At 44.7% G+C, this 21,811-nt stretch overlaps 1 protein-coding gene across 2 annotated transcripts in view; it reads left to right on the top strand.

The window, feature by feature from the left end:
• Positions 1–1,316: 1,316 nt before the first annotated feature.
• ADAM17 (ADAM metallopeptidase domain 17) overlaps positions 1,317–21,811 on the top strand; it is a 111,213-nt gene continuing 90,718 nt past the window's right edge. For both annotated transcript variants that reach the window (XM_040348622.1, XM_040348623.1), the window contains exons 1-2: positions 1,317–1,463; positions 6,388–6,690. In XM_040348622.1, the coding sequence (XP_040204556.1) occupies positions 6,555–6,690 (136 nt within the window). In that variant the 5' untranslated portion in view covers positions 1,317–1,463; positions 6,388–6,554. The remainder of the gene's footprint in view (positions 1,464–6,387; positions 6,691–21,811) is intronic.

Genomic DNA, 21,811 nt, shown 5'->3' on the forward strand with positions numbered 1-21,811 from the left:
TGGTACCCATTGAAAATCATGGGGCACGACTTCTCATGCGACTTGTGTGAAAGGGCCTTGCTCGCCCTTGATGTGACAGTGTCATTAGTACAGTGACAGTGCGTATTTTTTTTAGCACTGATCACTGTATTAGGCCCCGTACACACGACCGAACATGTCCGCGGACCAGTTTCAGCAGACATGTTCGGTCGTGTGTACGGCCGAGCGGACAGGATTCCAGCGTACATTTGCCCGCCAGACCGTTTTCGAGCGGGCAAATGTTTCTAAACTTGTTTAGAAACATGCCCGCTGGAATCCTGCCCGTCGGACATGTTCGGTCGTCTGTACAGACTTACCGTACATGTCCGAGCGGCCGCCATCCCTCGCATGCGTCGAATAACTTTGACGCATGCGAGGAAGCATTGAACTTCCAGGGCCGTGCACGTCGCCGCGTCATCGTCGCGGCAACGGCGCGACCTCGTCACCGTGTACGCACGGATTTCTGTCTGATGGTGTGTACAGCCATCATACAGAAATCTCCGGGCGGGCATGTACGATGAAAACGGTCCGGCGGACCGTTTTCATCGTACATGTTTGCCCGTGTGTACAAGGCATTAGTGTCACTGGTTCCCACAAAGCGTCAGCTAGTTTTACAATGTCAGCTGCAATATCGCAGTCACTCTATAAGTCGCTAATTACTGTCATTACTAGTGAAAAATAAAATAATAGTAAGTAAATATATCCCATAGCTTGTAGACGCTATACATTTTGCCCAAAACAATCAATGTGCACTTATTGGGATTATTTTTACCAAAAATGTATCAGAATACATATTGACCTATTGGATATGTTTTAGAGCAGAAAGCAAAAATATCGTTTTGTTTTTTTTCTAAATTGACGAAAATAAAAACCGCAGAGGTGATCAAATACCACCAAAAGCTGTATTTGTGTGGTAAAAGGGATATAAATTGTATTTGGGTACAACGTCGCACGACCGCGCAAGTTCTGCAGTGCCGTATATCGCAAAAGATGGCCTGTAAGGAAGGGGGGTAAATCTTCCAGCGGTGAATTGGTTAAACGGGTGAAAAAAAAAAAAAGAACAAGTCTGGCAGCAAAAGAGGTTCTCAGTGGTTTCTTTGTCTGTACTTTGTTTGGAGAACACGGCGGTATGACATCCCTAGGAGTCCCTCCATTACACACAACAGCTGGACTCTCAGACACCGCCCGCTCAGCACCAGTGTGACTGGAGGAAGTTCAGGCGTCACCAGCATGCTCTGGTCACATGACTAGTCATCTAGGCGGATCACCTCCTGTGCGGCGTGTTTCTATGGGCGGAGGGATCTGAGAATGAATGTAGTCCCGGTGTGCACTGTGTGTAGGTAGAGACTTGTTGCATGCTCTTGTTTTATTGTAGCTGAGCTCGGTGTTCCTCCGCCTCAGGCTTGCTTGGAACCAGCAGGCACATCCGGGTACACGATGATCAGGTAAGTGTCCTGATAGCGGAGTGTGGTCACCACCCTCATGTGTGTCAGGAAACTGCCTTCTACCATTGTTATTATTTCCTGTCAGGGAGATGTGCCCAGTGTTTACTGTCAGAGGAGGAGGGATGATCCACAGCTCCAGTGGTCACCTATGGAGGAGACATTGGCAGCCCTCTGATGGCCAGGAGGGCAGTGATGAGATTCCTGAACTGGGGTTCAAATGAATCTTTTTTCACTAAAGCTGTCCATACACTATGCAATCCGATTGGACAATCTCCTTTAGATGCACATTGATTGGATTGTTTAACCCCCTGTCTCTTAAAAGGTTCTAAATGCTTGATGGGGGGCGTGCAGAAAAATAATTGGTGGCCGATGTGATTGGCTGTCACGGTGGTCCCACGATCGGGAGTCGCTCCCTTCTGATCGTTAGTTTGGACCAATTGCTGGCTTTGACAGGTCAGTCTCTGCGCTGGGAGCGTGCAATGAGGGCACACGCAGCACAGAAACATCAGTTGCCAAGCGACACCTATCTGTGGCGTGTGGGCGTTAACCACTTCAATACCGGGCACTTTTACCCCCCTTCCTGACCAGACCAATGACCAGCTTTCTCGCTGTCGCACGTTGTGGAATGACAATTGCGCGGTCATGCAACACTGTACCCAAATTTTTTTTTTTAACATAAATAGCTTTATTTTCATGGTATTACCTGCATTTTTTTTTTTTTGCCAAATTATATAATTTCCCAAATATATTCTCTTTCTTCATAAATTGAGGCCAAACTGTATTCGCCTACATTTCTTTGGTGAAAATTAGCCAAATCAATGTATATAGAGTCCAAAACTATGGTATATATCTGAAAATTGATCAATCCTGATGTACTGACAGGCCATCTAATTTCTTGAGGCCTGAAAATGCCAGGACAGTACAACCACCCCCCCCCCCCCCCCAATGACCCCTGTTTGGAAAGTAGACAGTCCAAGGTATTTAGTAAGAGGCATGGCGAGTTTTTTTAAGTCATATTTTTTTCACAATTTTTGGGGAAAATTAAGAAATGGGGGGGGGGGGGAAATAATAATATAAAACAAATATATATATATATATATATATATATATATATATATATATATAATATATATATATTTTTTACATAATGTCCCCAGTGAAGTACCGTGTTATCATATAACCGGTGTGGTGGTGATCAGGGACACTGACTGGTGACAGTATGTAAAAAAAAAAAAAAAAAAAAAAAAGGGGGAAAAAAACCTGTTATTTTATTTTTTAGTACTTCTTCTTCCTTTTTTTTTTTTTTTTTTTTTTTTTAATTATTATTTTTATTTTAATACGCTGACCAGAGCAATACAGTGTTACCATCGCTTTTTTTTTTTTCCTATACGTTATGAAAGCTTATACCAGTGAATTTCACCGGTATAAGCAACCATTTTTACTGAATGAAATTGATTAATTCAGTGTGTATTGTTGTGATTGGCCCTGTCTGTACACTGTGATCACTGTGACCAATCACAGCTAGCCAACACAATTTTACATAGTGAATGGCACGATTAAAGGGGTTGTAAAGGATATTTTTTTTTTTATTATTAATAACAAGCATTGTTATACTTATCTCCACCGTGCAGCTAGTTTTGCACAGAGTGTCCCCGAACCTGGTCTTCTGGGGTGCCTCGGCGGCTGTCTATGGTCCTCCCTGCAAGAACTAACCCCCATTCATGGGAGCTCTCTCAAATGGGGGGTTAGTTCTTGCGGGCATGCTCCCGTGATACAGCTGGCGGCCATAGCTGCTCACTGTATCACTTGGCCCCACCCCCCGGCGCGCTGCGTCATTGGATGTGATTGACAGCAGCGCGAGCCAATGGCTGCGCTGCTATCAATCCATCCACTCTAGCCAATCAACGGGCAGACTGAGCAGAGAAAAGGATGTGGGGGGCGAGCGCAGCAGGTGAATGGGCTCAGGTAAGTAAAACGGGGGCTGGGGAGGCCGTAACTGTCAGATGTTTTTTCACCTTGATGCATTAAGGTGAAAACACATGAACCTTTACAACCCATTTAAAGTGGAGTTCCACCCTGAAATTTTTTTTTTCCACCAAAAATCTAAAAAAATTAAATAAAAAAAATAAAAATGAAAAAAATATTTTTTTTTACTTACCCTGCATAGCTGTTGCTATGCGAAAGTGCCGAATCTGCCTCTTCATCCTCTGCGGTGGATCCTCTTCCTCCTCCTTCACTCGGTTTCTTCTTGTGAATGGGGTGCGCTGCATTCTGGGAACTGTGTGTATCCCAGAAAGCAGCTGGCCCATTCACAAAGCGCCGCGCTGCTCGCGCATGCGCAGGAGGAAACGGGCAGTGAAGCCGCACATGCTTCACTGCCTGTTTCCCTTACTGTGGATGGCGGTGCCTAGAGCTGCCAGGATCGAGGATCGGCCTCGGCGGGGGCCGACATCGCTGGTGACTAGGACGGGTAAGTGTCCTTATTAAGTCAGCAGCTACAGTGTTAGTAGCTGCTGACTTTTAATTTTTAATTTTTTTTTGAACGGACCTCCGCTTTAAAGGATATGTAAAGGTTCAATTTAAAAAAACCAAACATGTCATACTTGCTTCCTCTGTGCAGTTGATTTTGCACAGAGTGACCCCGATCCTCCTCTTCTGGGGTCCCTCAGTGTCGCTCCTGGCTCCTCCTCTTCTCGAGTTCCAGGTTGGAGAGCCGCTCTGCCTCGAGAACGCTCCCGTGTCCTGCTGCTGTGTTCTTTGACATAGATACCAGGACTTGGCTCTGCTCCCGCTGCTATCAATCTATCCAATCAGCACCTGAGACACCGGCTACAGCTTGTGTGCTCATCCCTGTTGCTGGAAAGACTGGGTTTTAGGGAAGTATAAGGGGGGGGGGCCTTCTGCATCACAGGAGCTTTTTCACCTTAATGCATAGAATGTATTAAGGTGAAAAAAAAACCTTTAAAAGCTATTCATTGTTTACAATTGTCAGGTGATCTGCTGTGATTGGTCACAGCGATCACATGGTGCCGGTACACTGATCAGTCATTGGCTGTGTCCACGTGCGAGGTGCGCTCTGGGAGGATGTCATGTGATGTCCATCTCGATAGGCTGGGCGGGAAGTGGTTAAGGTTTCTATATTTTTATTTTCTTTCACAATATTTTTATTAAAGTTTTTTGAGAGCAAATAGTTGGTAAAAGACAAAGTACAGTAATGGATCGCTGTGGTGAGCAACAAGACTATACTTCTGTCTATTTGGTAAAGTATAACTAGAAGTGGAACTCGGATACACAGGAACAGATCCATCCGCTAGAAAACCAATGGAGGCTGCAATCCGGCCCCTTTCACACCCGGAATTGCAGGATTCTGCCTACGATTCCAGAATCGCAACAAAAAAGCACGACAAGCTGGCAGTGCCAGTATTTTTTATTGGCATCCCAAACACAATATTTTAGTGCCACAAAAGGCCCAAAAATTGTGGCACAACACTAAACACGCCTGGATCAGTGCCAAAATTTGATACATGAGCTTCTTTGACGTGTGAACAGGGCGGTTTTCTGTTTTGTTTTTTCACCTGGTGATCTTGTCGATAAGTTTGTTGTTTTTTCAGAAGAACAAGCTCACTGAGGCATATTTCAGATGTTTTAGCTCTAAAAATAGCGTATAAATAACGCCTGAAATAATCCTGCCCCAGCATTCTCAGTGTGAAAGCCCGAGGGCTTTCACACTGAGGCAATGCGCTGGCAGGAGAAACAAAAATCTCCTGCAAGCAGCATCTTTGGATGCTCTGGAGAGCGGTGACTTTTAGTTTGGGAATGTTGCACATTTTAGCACTTTGCAGCACACATGTTAAAATCAGAACAGAACCCTGCATACACTATATCACCCCCACAGTACACAGAGCTCTCATTACTGATCCGCCTGTGTGAAAGGGGCCTTTGGCTTTGTGTTTTACTGAAAGGGGAAATAAAAAATACTTAAAGTGGAGGTCCGCTGAAAATAAAAAAAATATTAAAAGCCAGCAGCTACAAATGCTGCAGCTGCTGACTTTTTATATATGGACACTTGTCACTTGCCTGTCCTGGGCGGCCGCGATTTCAGCAGCCGAAGCCGATTTGTCAGTCGTCTCTCAGCTGCTGCCGCCACCATCCTCGGTATGGGAATCGGGAAGTGAAGCCTTGGGGCTTCACTTCCGTGTCCTCACTGGTCCCTGCTGTCTTTTGGGACCTGTGTGTCTCCCAGAAGACAGCGGGGGAGGACAGAGTAGGCGCCGGAAGTGGCGTAGATCACTGAGTTGATCTATGCCCGGAAGTGGGAGCAAATTCCTGGATTGCACAGGTATCTGCTCCCTCCTCCCCCTGAAAGGTGCCAAATGGGACACCGGAGGGAGGGAGGATTCCAAAAAGTGGAAGTTCCATTTTTGGGTGGAACTCCACTTTAAAGTATTACTAAACCCAGGACCCTGCATACACTATATCACCCCCACAGTACACAGAACATGAGCTATTCCTCCAGCCTGCGTCCATATGGAGGCATGGACCTTCAGTTATGGGGCTGGAGGAAGTATCGGGGGACTACAGATGTGGGGAGATGACCACACTTGTGCTCCACCGATATCTACCAGTCCTTCTGCCGTAGATGACGGGAGGTCATATCCTGGGCTAGAGCTTTGTACATGTGATTCCTTCTCAGAACTGGGGTCTTTGAAGAGCTAGTAAAGTCTTGACACATGTATGAGATATCTGGGGGAAGGTGATCCAGTATAGGTTGGACACATACATGTCTGTCTTTCAGAAGACGTCAGTCCTAGGATTGCTCTATTCTTCTAACCTAGAGTCTGAAAAATGTACCTTCAGCCAATCGTAGGGCCCTAAAGTTGTTTCCTGCATGCTGTGTTAACATCTCTTCTTCTTCGTCCTACAGGTGACCCTTCCCTGGTGGACGCAGCACATATTTACCAAGATGACTATGAACATCTGTAAAGGATTTCAGGCATTATGTGGAATAAATGCACAACCCTGCTAACCGGAGTCTAATTCCAGCCTTAGGTTTACACAGAAGTCTAGACCATCTTCATATACAGCAACGAGATGACTCCTTGGTGGTCTTCCAATAGCCCTGGTCTGGCCTCGGTACTCATTCTACAGCTTTTGTTGTCTCCGGAAATACTGACAGGAGAACGTGTGCCTGGAGGACTTGCACGAGACAGTGACGGAAAACATCATAGTAAGACCAGTTCTCCTATGCTTACTATACATAGTATGTGACACACACATGCCATGGGCCCTCCTTGTCTGTATGCGTGAATGTAGAACTTCAGCCAAATACTAATGATTAAAGGGGTTGGAAAGGTTTGTTTTTTATTTTCTAAATAGGTTCCTTTAGATTAGTGCCTGGGTGCTCAACCTGTGGCCCTCCAGCTGCTGCGGAACTACAAGTCCCATGAGGCATTGCAAGGCAGACAGTTAAAAGCATGACTCCCAAAGGCAGATGCATTATGGGACTTGTAGTTCTGCAGCAGCTGGAGGGCCGCAGGTTGAGCACCCATGATTTAGTGCATTGTTGGTTTACTTACCCTTTCCTTAGATTTCCCTTCTAAATGTCTTTTTTCTTTGTCTGAATTTCTCACTTCCTGTTCCTCCTCAGTAAGCTTGCCCCCATCATCCGAGCCGTTCTGGCTGGGGGTTAGTCAGCGTGCTCGCCCCTCCCTTGGCACTACATCCCTGCGGGGAGACACTGAGTTCACGTTCTCCCCGCAGGGATGTAGTCCCAAGGGAGGGGGCGAGCACGCTGACTAACCCCCAGCCAGAACGGCTCGGATGATGGGGGCAAGCTTACTGAGGAGGAACAGGAAGTGAGAAATTCAGACAAAGAAAACAAAAATTTAGAAGAGAAATGGAGGGAAAAGGTAAGTGAACCAACAATGCAGTAGCTTAACCACTTAAGCCCCGGACCTTTAGGCAGCTAAATGCCCAGGCCAGGTTTTGCAATTCGGCACTGCGTCGCTTTAACAGACAATTGCGCGGTCGTGCGACGTGGCTCCCAAACACGTTTTATTGCATTTTTATAAAAAATTTTTTTTTTTACTACTAATGGCGGCGATCAGCGATTTTTTTCGTGACACTGACATTATGGCGGACACTTCGGACAATTTTGACACATTTTTGGGACCATTGTCATTTTCACAGCAAAAAATGCATTTAAATTGCATTGTTTATTGTGAAAATGACAGTTGCAGTTTGGGAGTTAACCACAGGTGGCGCTGTAGGAGTTAGGCTTCACCTAGTGTGTGTTTACAACTGTAGGGGGGTGTGGCTGTAGGACTGACATCATCGATTGTGTCTCCCCTTTAAAGGGGATGACACGATCGATGCAGCGCCATAGTGAAGCACGGGGAAGCCCTGTTTACATACGGCTCTCCCCGTTCTTCAGCTCCGGGGAGCGATCGTGAGGGGGCGGCTAGAAACGAATAGCCGCGCCGTCGTCCCGGATCGCTCCCCGAGGGAACCCGACCGCCGCATGTAGCGGGGGGGGGGGGGGGGCCCGATCCGCGGAAAGGCAAGGACGTACATGTACGCCCATACATGTGGCGGTCGGGAAGTGGTTAAAGGAACCTATTTAGAAAATAAAAAAACAAACCTTTACAACCCCTTTAAACCTGTTCCCACCCCCATTATAGGCCCTATTATAAATACCATGTACATTTTCTGTTAAATACCCTGTAAAGGAAGTATGTATATACTTAGTGCCGGTTCACACTACAGCGACTTGAGATCCGACTTGTCGCCCCAAGTCGATTGACATCAGTTATCCCATGTTAAGCCAATGAGAGCCGTCTTAATCTACACTACTGAAGTCTCTGACTTTTAGAAAAGGTTCCTGTACTACTTCTAGGCAACTTGTACCCATAGATTTCAATGGAAGTTGCCTCCAAAGTCGGATCCCCATCTTAACTGAAGCAACTTTACAGGAAAATAAAATAGTTTACCCAGGCAAACCCCTCCCTCCCACAGATCTGATTATTCTGTGATTGGCCACAGCCAAAGTCGCCTGTCCTGGAGGCAACTTCAAGTCGCGTTGTAAGTTGTTCCAAGTCACGCTGAAGTCGTGTTGCCCCTGTGTGAACCGGCACTTAGTGATTGTAAACCTCAGACATGAAATATGAACAAAGCATATTTCTCTATAGTGTGCACTTGTCCTAATTAAGAGCACTAAGCGTCACTTTTGTCTGCTGCTTTATTCTTCTGCTATCAGAATGAGTCGCTTCGTACAAGTTTTCCTGACACCAAGAGAAAAAAGGTGGGGAGGGATCTCCAGCTGATTGCCAGCCTCAGCTCTGTTGCTGTGTGAAGCATGAGGGGGGTGTTCCGTCCCATCCCTCCCCTCTAATCCAATCGGCTCTCAGAATTCTCCTCTCTGAGCTCTGCAGAGTGTAACTTTAGCTCTCCGCCCCTTTTTTCTGAATGCTCAGACAGGTTGATTATTTCTGAACACTGAACGGACCTAGAAAAGGGAAGACTGCAGATAAATGGGTATTATTTATGTAGGGAGATTTGTTTCATCTTTGTGTATCACTCGAGGATAGTCCCTTCGCTGGGTATACTTAATGGTTTACAACCCCCTTACTCTGAGGGTGCTCCCTCCGGTTCGGTCACATGATCGGCTTTCCAGTGCCGGCTTCAGTGTAGAGGAGGAACAACGGACAATGGATGCCCCATAGTAAGTCTATGGGTGACATCACCATCCAGGCTCTGCAGCTATTGTTGGTGATCTCTCCTCTTCACTGAATCTGATCATGTGACCACCAGCTTCAGGATGGTACAGACATCTTTCCTTTACAGGGTAGTTAGAATAGGGCTTAGAATTGGGTTGGGAGCAGGTTTAAGCTTGGATAGTATTTAATTGGACTTCTTCTTTAAGTCAGAATTGTCTGTTTTGATCATTCGTATACAGTACTTCCCTAAATGGCTTTAGTTTATTTTTGTTGCTTCAAAATGAAAGGAATAATCATGATTGGACAGTATACAGGCAGCGCAGTTATGTTGTGTATTCCACAATAAATCGGGTCCTTGCTCTTCTTCCATGTGTTGTGTTTATGGTCATTTTGGTTTTAATATTCAAGCTGAACTCCAGCCTTACATATTGTACAGGCTCCACTTCTGTACTGAAATTGCTTTACTGCACACTGTGAGCTTCTTTCAATGTGCATTAAAAGCTATTTCCTAGAGAGAAATTCCATCATCATCTAGCCCTTTCCTCCCCAGGCTGACTGTCCCTAGCCTGCCCATTAACATCAAATGCGGGAAGACTGCTTAACCACTTGCTTACTGGGCACATATACCCCCTTCCTGCCCAGATGAAATTTCAGCTTCCGGCACTGCGTCGCTTTAACTGACATTTGTGCGGTCGTGCGATGTGGCTCCCAAACAAAATTGACTTTTTATTTTTTTTCACAAATAGAGCTTTCTTTTGGTGGTATTTGATTTTTATATTTATATAAACTATAAACAAAAAAAAAACGACAATTTTGAAAATTTTTAACACAATATTTTTTACTTTTTGCTATTAAATATCCCAATTTTTTTTTTTTTTTTTAAAAATATTTTTTTTCTCCTCAGTTTAGGCCGATACGTATTCTTCTACGTATTTTTGTTTAAAAAAAAAAAATCGCAATAAGCCTCTGGTTTGCGCAAAAGTTATAGCGCCTACAAAATAGGGGACAGAATTATAATTTTTTTTTTTATATATATATATATATATATATATATATATATATATATATATATATATATATATATATATATTTTTACTAGTAATGGCGGCGATCTGCGATTTTTATTGGGACTGCGACATTATGGCGGACACTTTTGACACATTTTTGGGACCATTCACATTTACACAGTGACCAGTGCTATAAATATGCACTGGTTACTGTATAAATGTGACTGGCTGGGAAGGGGTTAACACTAAGGGGCGAGGAAGGGGTTAAATGTGTGCCCTGCATAGTGTTTCTAACTGTGGGGGAAGGGGACTGATTGGGGGAGGTGATCGATCTGTGTCCCTATGTACAAGAGACACCGCATCGGTCTCCTCTGTCCCTGACAGGACGTGGATCTCTGTGTTTACACACACAGATCCACGTCCTTGTCTCTGTAACCGCCGATCGCAGGCACCTGGTGGACATCGCGGCCACCAGGCACGCGCATCGGCACCTCCGCGTGCCGTGCCCGTCTTTTATCAATTGCCGGGATGTCAAGTGGTTAAGGATGGCCACTCCTCCAGACTTGCATTTGCCTATCAAGATGTTCTGATATGTGCATAACTCCTCCCAAGAGCCAGCTTGATGCTTGTATAGTTCCACTCAAAAGTAGAACGTCTGCTTATCCGTCTCCTTCCCCCTCTGGTGCAACATTTGGCATCTTTCAGGGGGGAACAGGTACCTGTTTTTGACAGGTACCCGTTCCCCACTTCTGGGAGACCTTCGGCCCCTCTCCTCCTTCCTCCACCTATTAGAAAATAACTATACTAAAAGTATAGATAAACACCGCGCTACTAAGAAAAGCTTATAAATTGCAGCCAACACCACAGAATAGATCAATTCCAAAAAACAGACAAAATAAAACATAAAGTGTAGCGCTAATTATAAGTGAAATAAACGATTGGATATGTTGATGATTGGCCAATCATAAAAATGTGTCCATATGAAACACTTTGAAGTGGTCCATAAACATAAACTGTGAAAAATTAATAATAAATAAATCTTCAAAATTCCTCCACCTATTGACCAATTAGAAAGTGCAGTAGGGACCCGGCTGTGAAGCCGAAAAGGCTTTGACTGGTTCCCTTACCAGGATCGCGGCAGCACCCGACAGCTGATTCGAAGATCGGCTGGGGTGCTGACATTGCAGGCTCCCTGGACAGGTAAGTGTCCATATATTGAAAGTCAGCAGCTGTAGTATTTGTAGCTGCTGACTTTTTTTTCGTGTGGGGGCTAGACCTCCTCTTTATGACCCCTTTCACACTGTGGCATTTTTCAGGCATTTTTTGTGCTAATAATAGCGCCTGTAAACTGCCTCCCATGCCACCCCGGTGTAAAAGCCTGAGTGCTTTCACATTGAGGCGATGTGCTTGCAGGACGGGCAAAGAAGTCCTGCAAGCAGCATCTTTAGGGCAGTGTGAGAGCAGTGTATACACCCCTTCCCATTAAAATGAATGGGCAGCGCTGCTGAATCGCCTGCAAAGCGCTTTGGCAGCACCACATCACAGGCTTTCTTCGGCCACTAGCGGGGGTTAAAAGCTTCATTCAACTCACTTTATTTGAGCCCCGGTCCTGGACTGGCTTCAGCCTTTTGACTGAACAGTGAAAAGGGAAGCAGCACAGTGATGAGTTGATCTTTGTCACTCTGCTTTCTCCTTCTCTCTGCATGCATTTTGTCAGCACACAAACTGCTTGTCTCCTTGTACTACTTCTGTTTTAAAATGGTTTCAGTTCTGTGTTTTTTATAAATTCTTTATTTTGTCAACAGCGATAACATTATGCGTAAATACATATATCGGTACTTCCATTGTACCTTTTTATCTTCATCAACTTAACCAATTATTACCACTTCTTCACCCCGTATTATATTAATTTACAAATATATATATATATATATATATATATATATATATATATATATATATATATATATACATACATACATACATACATACATACATACATACATACATACATACATACATACATACACGCACATATTAACCAGAGATTATCCCTTAATTCTAATCAACTCAGATATCATTCCACAATATTAACGCCATACATTTTAGCTTAACTCAGGCATAACCCCTAGTTATCCTCCACACCAATAACAGCAAAATGCTGTTCCAATAGAAAAGAGAAGAGAAAAGATAGAAAGAAAAGAAAGGGAAAAAAAAACAAAAAAAACTTTTAACTAAGATCAGGTAGTTCTGTGTTTTTTAAAGCAGGGTTCCGGGCATACATTTTTATATATAATATATAATCTCATTTGTTTTGCATTCTCAGTTACATTATAATGAATATTCATTAAAACATCTTAATAAAGTATGATCGGTACATAAATCGTTGCAAAAACTTACCTGATATCCTCTCAGGTTTCTTCCTGGATTTTCTGAGAGAGGTGCATGCTGGGATTTTTAGGCACAGGAAGTTCTACCACCTTGGACTAGAAACTAGGCAGATTACGAAATCTGCATAGTAACAGCCATATAGAAGTGAGTAAAACTTTTTTTTTTTTTTAAGATTTTTTTTTTATTACATTAAAGGCAAGCTGTTCATAAAAAGTTAGTTTTTTTTAAGTATTTGCTACCCAGAGACAGTTTTTTTTTCAGTGGGTATGTGGTAGTCTGACAGCTTATATTGTTATTGTATATGATTGCTGTCTAATGACTGTCTATATGGCCTGTGTCTGACTGCTTTGAGGGAGCCTTTTTTAGCGCCTGTACATGTTTGTTTTCAGTGATCAGGTCAGGGGAAAAAAGGCACGGCACGCAGAACAAGTAGGGGAAAAGGGAATAGCCGCTCCAGGTGGGAACCCAAACGAACATCCACCGCTGCAGACAACTCAGGTGCAGGCAATGCACTTATCAAAGCAGGAACACAGATTGTCTCTGGACAGCCGCACTCTGAACATATTGTAGCCTTTATTAAAAGAAGGACAGCACTACAAGTCACAGCAAAGTAAAATAAAACCCAACTGCTGACGCGTTTCGCACTGAAACTAGTGCTTAGTCAGCTATGACTAAGCACTAGTTTCCGTGCTAGAACGCGTCGATAGTTGGGTTTTATTTTACTTTGCTGTGACTTGTAGTTGGGTTTTATTTTACTTTGCTGTGACTTGTAGTTGGGTTTTATTTTACTTTGCTGTGACTTGTAGTTGGGTTTTATTTTACTTTGCTGTGACTTGTAGTGCTGTCCTTCTTTTAATAAAGGCTACAATTTGTTCAGAGTGCGGCTGTCCAGAGACACATTTTTGTTCCTGCTTTGCGCAGAACAAGTAAATGGTCTTAGTTTTGTTGAATTATAATGTCAGACCAGAGAAAGAAGGCAGTTTCTAAAGAAGATGGCAGTTCTCTATGACTGATGCCCCGTATACACCATCGGTTCATCTGATGAAAACGGTCTTATGGATTTTTTCATCAGATATCCGATAAAGCTGACTGATGATCAGTCGTGCCTACACACCATCGGTTAAAAATCTGATTGTTTCAGAACGCAGTGACGTAAAACACAACGACATGCTGAGAAAAATGAAGTTCAATGCTTCCCAGCATGCGTTGACTTGATTTTGAGCATGCGTGGATTTTTAACCGATGGACGTGCCCACAGACGATAGTTTTTTTTCTATCGGTTAGTTAACCATCAGATAATTTTAAAACAAGTTCCTAGTTTTTTAACCGATGGATAAATACCGTATTTATCGGCGTATAGCGCGCACTTTTTTGCCCTGAAATTCAGGGCAAAATCATGGGTGCGCGATATACGCCGATTGCCCGCTTTCCCGTGCCGAGTTTGAATACTGCGCCGACATATACCGAGCACAGTACACTCGTGTATAGTCGGCCAGTCTCGGCTCCTCTCGCGCTGATGTACAGGACGTCAGCGTGAGAGTAGCCGAGCCTGCCCGACCATACACGAGTGTACTGCGCTCTGTATATGTCGGCGCAGTATTCAAACTCGCGCGGGATACGAGCGGGGAGGACGCGAGGACGCCGCACCCGACGAAGAGGACACCAGAAGCCGCAGACGGACCCGACGAGGCCGCCGCGCAAGACACCAAAACTAAGTACAAAAAATCTTTTTTCCATAGGAATTTCGGGCAACTTTAGGGGTGCGCGCTATACGCGGGAGCGCACTATACCCCAATAAATATGGTAACCGATGTGGCCCACACACGATCGGTTAGTCTGATGAAAACAGTCCATCAGACCGTTTTCATCAGACAAACCGATCGTGTGTACGCGGCATAAGCCTGTGGGTGGGTGATATGTCAGTGGGGTGTGGCTTGGGAGGAGACAAGCTGAAGCCAATTTCTCATATATGACAATGGAGCTGATAGCCGATGTGCGGCTCCTTATTCTGTCTGACAGCTAGTTCCGGGAGGTTGGGCAAGTCTTATTGGATGCTGTCACCTGATAGTATTGGAGTCACTGGAGGGGTTGTTGAATAGCTGCACTTAGCGTGGCGCTCGTCACTCTTTCTTGGGTCAAAGGCAGTTCCATTGTTTAAATTGTGTTGTGATTAGTTTGGAGTGAGGGAAGTAATTCATCTGTTGGGGCCAGAAATGTTCTGAGGCTTTGGAGAGGCCATTTAGCGGGATGAGCGAGAGTCGTAATTCTCAGGTCAGGAAGTTCCAACTTCTTCCCGCTGACAGGCTGAATGGGAGTGTTGGCACCGTTCTGTGGCACGTCATACGATGGATTGCTCTCTGTATATATACAAAGTATTGGCTCAGCATTAAAGAAAAATATTCTACGGTTCTGCAAAGCAATGTACACAGAGCGGGACAGCTACTTACAATGTATGAGTCCCTGACCATGAAGGAAGATTTCCTTGTTTAATGGGATCACTTGGAGAATTTCGCTATCACTGCTTGTTTCCTAAAGAAAAGCTCACTTGTGTCCTTGTATAGCTCACTGTGGTAATGTGCGCTTGTGTGTTTATGGGGAATAATTGTGTAACATGGGAATCTTATGTGAAGGGACTTCACAACTTTTAGCAAGAATATAATTTACCCCTTAGTCAGTCATTCAAATGCAAGTCCCGGGTCCCCTGAGTTCTGCTTTGTGGATATTGGGACACTGGAGGCTTCTCAGCTTCAGCCTCTAAAGACCCTTTCAGGTGATTGTAAAGGAAAATATTTTATAAAAAAAAAAAAAAAAAAAAGTCATACTTACCTGCTGTGTAAATATTTTGCACAGAGCAGCCCCAATCCTCCTCTCCTCGGGTCCCCTGCTGGCGCTCTGGGCCCCTCCCCCTTGCAGAGTGTGCCCATAGCAAACCGCTTGCTGTGGGGGGAATCATGCATGCTCAGTCCCGCCCCCCTGGCTGTGATTGACAGCAGTGGGAGCCAATGGCTCCTGCATCTCAGCCAACCAGGAGGGAGAGCCTTGGGTCTTGTGCACATTGCTGGATCGAGATCGGGCTTCGATAAGTATTATAAGCATGTCCAAAGTCCGGCCCGCCGGCAAAATGCGGCCCCCCTGTTGATTTAATATGGCCCCCCTGGGAAATTGGATATATATATATATTGTTTGTGGCCCCCAGGGCCACAAAAGATATATACCGTATTTATCTGCGCTGCCTTGGAGGGGACAGGGTGGGGGCAGGAAGAGCACCGTCTGATTACATGAAGAGAATCTCCTGTTTACTCAGCAGCTTCTGTATTGGAAGTCCCGTCTCCTGGGATGCCATTGGACGACTGTTCTGTCTATCATAGGAGACAGGAGTTTGTATTATAGAGGCCACAGAGTAAACAAGAGATTCTCCTGTTTGTAATCTGTCGGCACTCGTCCCGCCCCCCTCCCTCTGCCCTCCGAGGCTGCAGATGGGCATTGATCAGGCTGCACTGATGGCGATGGCAAGGCTGCATTCATGGCACATGTGAGGCTGCATTGGTTGCAATGGTGAGGCTGCATTGGTTGCAATGGTGAGGCTGCATTCATGGCACATGTGAGGCTGCAATCATGGCACATGTGAGGCTGCAATCATGGCACATGTGAGGCTGCAATCATGGCACATGTGAGGCTGCATTCATGGCACATGTGAGGCTGCATTCATGGCACATGTGAGGCTGCATTTATGGCACATGTGAGGCTGCAATGGTGAGGCTGCATTGGTTGCAATGGTGAGGCTGCATTGGTTGCAATGGTGAGGCTGCATTGGTTGCAATGGTGAGGCTGCATTGGTTGCAATGGTGAGGCTGCATTTAGGGCAATGGTGAGGCTGCATTCATGGCTAAGCCCGTGAGTGTTATACGCCGATAAATACGGTATATCCAAATAACACGCCCAAGCTCATCCTTGGTCCTAAGCAGCGCTCTGGGATTCGTTGGGGCCACAAAAGAAATATATACAGTATATCCGAATAACACCCCCAAGCTCATCTCTTCACCACACACAGCCACAAAGGCAAGATAATTATTGTTGGGCCGTGTATTCGTGCTCAGACAAAAACACTTAGACAGAATTTTAATGGTTCAAAGAATGTCAGGGAAAATAGTCGGCCCTCACGCATGTTCACTTCATCAAATCTGACCCTATTTGAAAAAAGTTTGAACACCCCTGCTTTAGCCTATGAAACCATTTTAAAGAGGTTCTTCAGTCTGACAAAAAAAAATGTAGTTAAAGTCAGCAGCTACAAATACTGTAGCTGCTGACTTTGTTAATAAAAGGTCACTTCCCTGTCCAGGGATCCGGCAATGTCCTCAACTGAGCCGGTTCTTTGAGTCCCCAGTGCCAGCATGTTAACTATGGGAAGCTCACGATAAGTCTCGACTATGAACGATACTATGAGAATGGAGGATATGTTGGCTTTAAGCCTCATACACACGCAGAAAACTGCTGGCAGAGCTTTCTTACTGAGTAAACCGAGCGCGTGTACGAGGCTTTGAGGTATCTCGTCGAGAAAACTGCCCAGAATCTCGACGAGAAAAATAGAGAACCTGCTCTCTATTTTATCGTCTGGATTCTCGCCAGTGTTTTCCTGCCGAGGACCCCGAGTGTGTGTATACTTGCCTGCCTCCATGGAAACCCGCGCATGCTCAGAATGACTTTGACGCATGCGCGGTAGCTTCCAAGGCATAGGTAGAGTGAAGCAAGATGGCGGCGACGGCATCGAATGTGACGAGCGCATGCTCATCGTACGCGATGACATCACCGCATTCGTGCCATTCAAAAGAACGGTAGTTCTTTTTAATCTTGCGTGTGTAAACTCGGCTGGCAAGAAAATCTTGCCAGGAACCTCGTCAGGAAAAAATACATTTAAATACAAGGTGGTGTGGTCCCTTTTGGCTGTGCTTCTCCGCCTCAGATACCCTCACTGCTGCCCCCCCCCCCCCTATATAGGGGATGTTAGGAAGACATAGGGGTGAATTGATAGAGAACACTCCAGGATAGGTTGACAGGATGTGGCAAAAGGTTGACTGCTGACGGAACACTGTCTGGGTACCAGAACTGCCATTTGTTTGGGGGGGGGGGGGACTGATTATGGAGTTGGTCCGGAAGTGGCTAAAGGTTGGTCCCTGCCCAGCTCATGCTGATATATGTTGGGACTTTGAAGAAGGATATCTTTATGGCAGCAGCTAGCTTCTTCAGTGAGCGGTCTGGTTTCCAATAATAGTAGTCTCTGTGGCGGATTCGCCGCAAAATCACTTTTATCGGCGGTGGGAGAATGCCCCCCTCCCATCGCTTACTGGAGACATTGGTAGCGGCAGAGGCGATTTTATCCTTCTTCCTGCTTGGTATGGAGACGAGTGAGGGGAAGATGGCCCCCACCCGTCTCCATATCATTGCAGGGCAGAAGCAAATTTAAAATGTCACTTCCGCTAATAGCTCTTAAAGCAGGGCTCGACAAAATCCGGGCACCCGGTCACAATTGCGACAAGAAATTGTGACCTGGCGCCCGGGAAAGCTTAGGCCTGCAGAAGGTCGCAAAGCCGCGGCCTCAATTACCGGCCGGCCCGGGCCCGCCGTGATCGCGCGGTGGGGGCGCACCGAGACACAGGATCCTGTGTCTCCGTGCGCCCCCCAATCGCGGCGGGCCCACGCCGGCCCATAATTGAGGCCGCGGCTTTGCGACCTTCTGCAGGCCTAAGCTTCCTTCTGTGATCTTGTGGTGCGCCATCTTGTGGTGGCCGTTGGCATTAAAAGTAAAACAGCAATCCAGCAATTCTAATGTGTTTTCACTGCCATCTCCTTCCCTCTAATTAGAGCCCCCAAACATTATATATATTTTTTTATCCTAACACCCTAGAGAATAAAATGGCAGTCGTTGCAATACTTTCTGTCACACTGTATTTGCGCAGAGGCCTTACAAGCGCACTTTTTTTGGGGGAAAAAATACACTTTTTTAAATTTAAAAAATAAGACACCTGTAAAGTCAGCCCAATTTTTTTTATATTGTGAAAGAAAATGTTACGCCGAATAAATTGATACCCAACATGTCCCGCTTCAAAATTGCATCCGCTTGTGGAATGGCGACAAACTTTTACCCTTTAGAATCTCCATAGGGGACGTTTAAACAATTCTACAGGTTGCATGTTTTGAGTTACAGAGGAGGTCTAGGGCTAGAATTATTGCTCTCGCTCTACCAATTGCAGCGATACCTCACATGTGTGGTTTGAATACCGTTAACATATACAGGCGCTACTCACGAATGCGTTCGCTTCTGCGCGCGATCTCGGTGGGGCGGGGTTTTCTGGCTCCTAACTTTTATAGCTGTCTCCTAGATTCCAAGCAAATTTGTCAAACCCTGTCTTAAAGGGCCATTTTTTTAAATTTGCATTTTAGTGTAAATATGAGATCTGAGGTCTTTTTTGACCCCAGATCTCATATTTAAGAGCTCCTGTCATGCTTTTTTTCTATTACGAGGGATGTTTACATTACGTGTAATGGGAATAAAAGTGACAGTTTTTTTTTTTTTAAAGCAGTGTAAAAAAGTTTTTTTAAATAAATATGAAAAAAAACTTTTTTAACGCGCCCTGTCCTGCTGAGCTCACGTGCAGAATCTAACGCATACGTGAGCAGCGCCCACATATGAAAACGGTGTTCAAACCACACATGTGAGGTACCGCTGCGATCCTTAGAGCGAGAGCAATAATTCCAGCCCTAGACCTCCTCTGTAACTCAAAACATGCAACCTGAAGAATTTTTTTCAACGTCGCCTATCGAGATTTTTAAGGGTAAAAGTTTGTCATCATTCCACGAGCGGCCGCAAATTTGAAGCGTGATATGTTGGGTATCCATTTACTCGGCATAACATTATCTTTCACAATGTAAAAAAAAAAATGGGCTAACTTTACTGTTGTCTTATTTATTTATTTTTATAAAAAAAGGTGTATTTTTTTTTTTCCCCCAAAAAAGTGCGCTTGTAAAGCCTTGTACACACATTCGGATTTTCCACAGACAAAGCATAAGACTTTTGTCCATAGGGCGGTGGCCTTGAACTTGTATTGCATACAAACAGCAAAGAATTGTTGTCCAACAAGCACGAAACGATGTGTTTTTTCAGCTGTTTAGCGCCACCCTTTGGGCAACTTCTGCTAATGTTGTGTTATGGTTGGCATTGCTTCCGAGCATGCGTGTTTGTACTTTGGATTTTTTTTTGTACACACACATTTGTTGTCAGAAAATTCTAAAGCATGCTATCCAACATTTGTTTGGAAATCCGGCAACAATTGTCTGATGGAGCATACAAACGGTTGGATTTTCCGACAAAACCTTGCCATCACACAATTCCCGTCAGAAAATCTGATCGTGTGTATGAGCCTTAAGACCGCTGTGCAAATACGGTGTGACAGTATTGCAACGCCCGCCATTTTATTCTCTAGGGTGTTGGAAAAAAAATGTCAAGTGTTCGGGGGTTCTAAGTAATGTTCTAGCAAAAAACACTGTTTATAACTTGTAAACAACAAATCTCAGAAAGAGGCTCGGCCCTTAAGTGGTTAGTTTAGTGGTTTGTATGAGAAGATGTTTTGCTTGTTTTCAGTGCTGGTTCACAGTGCAGTCCAATGCGTTCTTTTCCTAAATGCACCAGAACTGCGCGTGGTGTGAACTGCAGGCAAAAACTCACCCAGGACGTATACGGAGTGTATTTTGGTGGCGTGAACTGGCCCTCATGCTTTCCACTGTGTTCTCTATGTTGAATAAAGGTACAAAGCAAACCTGCTTGGACCGTTCTGAGTGTTCCTGTCTCATGCGTGGTTTACTGCTGACAATACCAGTAAAGGCTCCCCCCCTCCCCCAGTACCTGTAGATACAATTAAAGAGGAAGACTTTACTTACTCTTTAAATAGAAACTGCAGTCTGCTCGCATAATTTGTAATAACATCTTTGCCATTCTGAAGCTTCCCTCCAACCACTTTGCATATTTATATATATATATATATATATATAGTTCTCTATTTGCCAAATATGCTGCAGAAATCTCCCTCCACTAAGTCTGGCTGTAGCCATTTTAACTATGGGCAGCTGAAGCTGCTGCCTGGATTTACAGAGGCACACCTCCAGCTCTGCAGCTTTCATTGGTCCTCTTATGGGTCATCCCCCCCCTCCCTTTCTGGCAAACTCTCACGAGAGAGAGAGAGAGCTGTGCATGATGTCATAAGCCTAGGCTTTTTACCAAACATGAAACAGGAAGTGGGCTGTATGAGGTATTTACTGGCAGAAAAAAAATGTTTTACTATCCAAAGTTTAAAACGACAATGGCAGAAGATTTAATAAATGGAAAGATGAAAAAATGACTGAAGGTCCGCTTTAAGAAATCGGAGGCTGTCAGCACATCATTGATCAATTTCCAAACACAGTACCTCACAAAAGTGAGTACACCCCTCACATTTTTTGTAAATATTTTATTATAACTTTTCATGTGACAACACTGAAGAAATGACACTTTGTTACAATGTAATGTAGTGAGTGTACAGCTTGTATAACAGTGTACATTTGCTGTCTCCCTCAAAATAACTCAACACGGAGCCATTAATGTCTAAACCGCTAACAACAAAAGTGAGTACACCACTAAATGAAAATGTCCAAATTGGGCCTAATAAGCCATTTTTCTCTCCCCGGTGTCATGTGACTTGTTAGTGTTACAAGGTCTCAGGTGAGTTAAATTTGGTGTTATCACTCTCACTCTCTCATACTGGTCACTGGAAGTTCAACATGGTACCTCATGGCAAAGAACTCTCTGAGGATCTGAAAAAAAGAATTGTTGCTCATCTTGGAGGTGTGTTTGGGGTCATTATGTTGGAATACTGCCCTGTGGCCCAGTCTCCGAAGGTAGGGGATCATGCTCTGCTTTAGTATGTCACAGTACATGTTGGCATTCATGGTTCCTCAATGAACTGTAGCTCCCCAGTGCCGGCAGCACTCATGCAGCCCCAGACCATGACACTCCCACCACCATGCTTGACTGTATACAGGACACCACACACACTTGACACCATCTGAACCAAATAAGTTTATCTTGGTCTGATCAGACAACAGGACATGGTTCCAGTAATCCATGTCCTTGGTCTGCTTGTCTTCAGCAAACTGTTTGTGGGCTTTCTTGTGCATCATGTGCAGTGTGCGGCGCATGGTCTGAGCA

This window comes from Rana temporaria, chromosome 4 (assembly GCF_905171775.1).
Source record: "Rana temporaria chromosome 4, aRanTem1.1, whole genome shotgun sequence".
Lineage (NCBI taxonomy): Eukaryota > Metazoa > Chordata > Amphibia > Anura > Ranidae > Rana > Rana temporaria.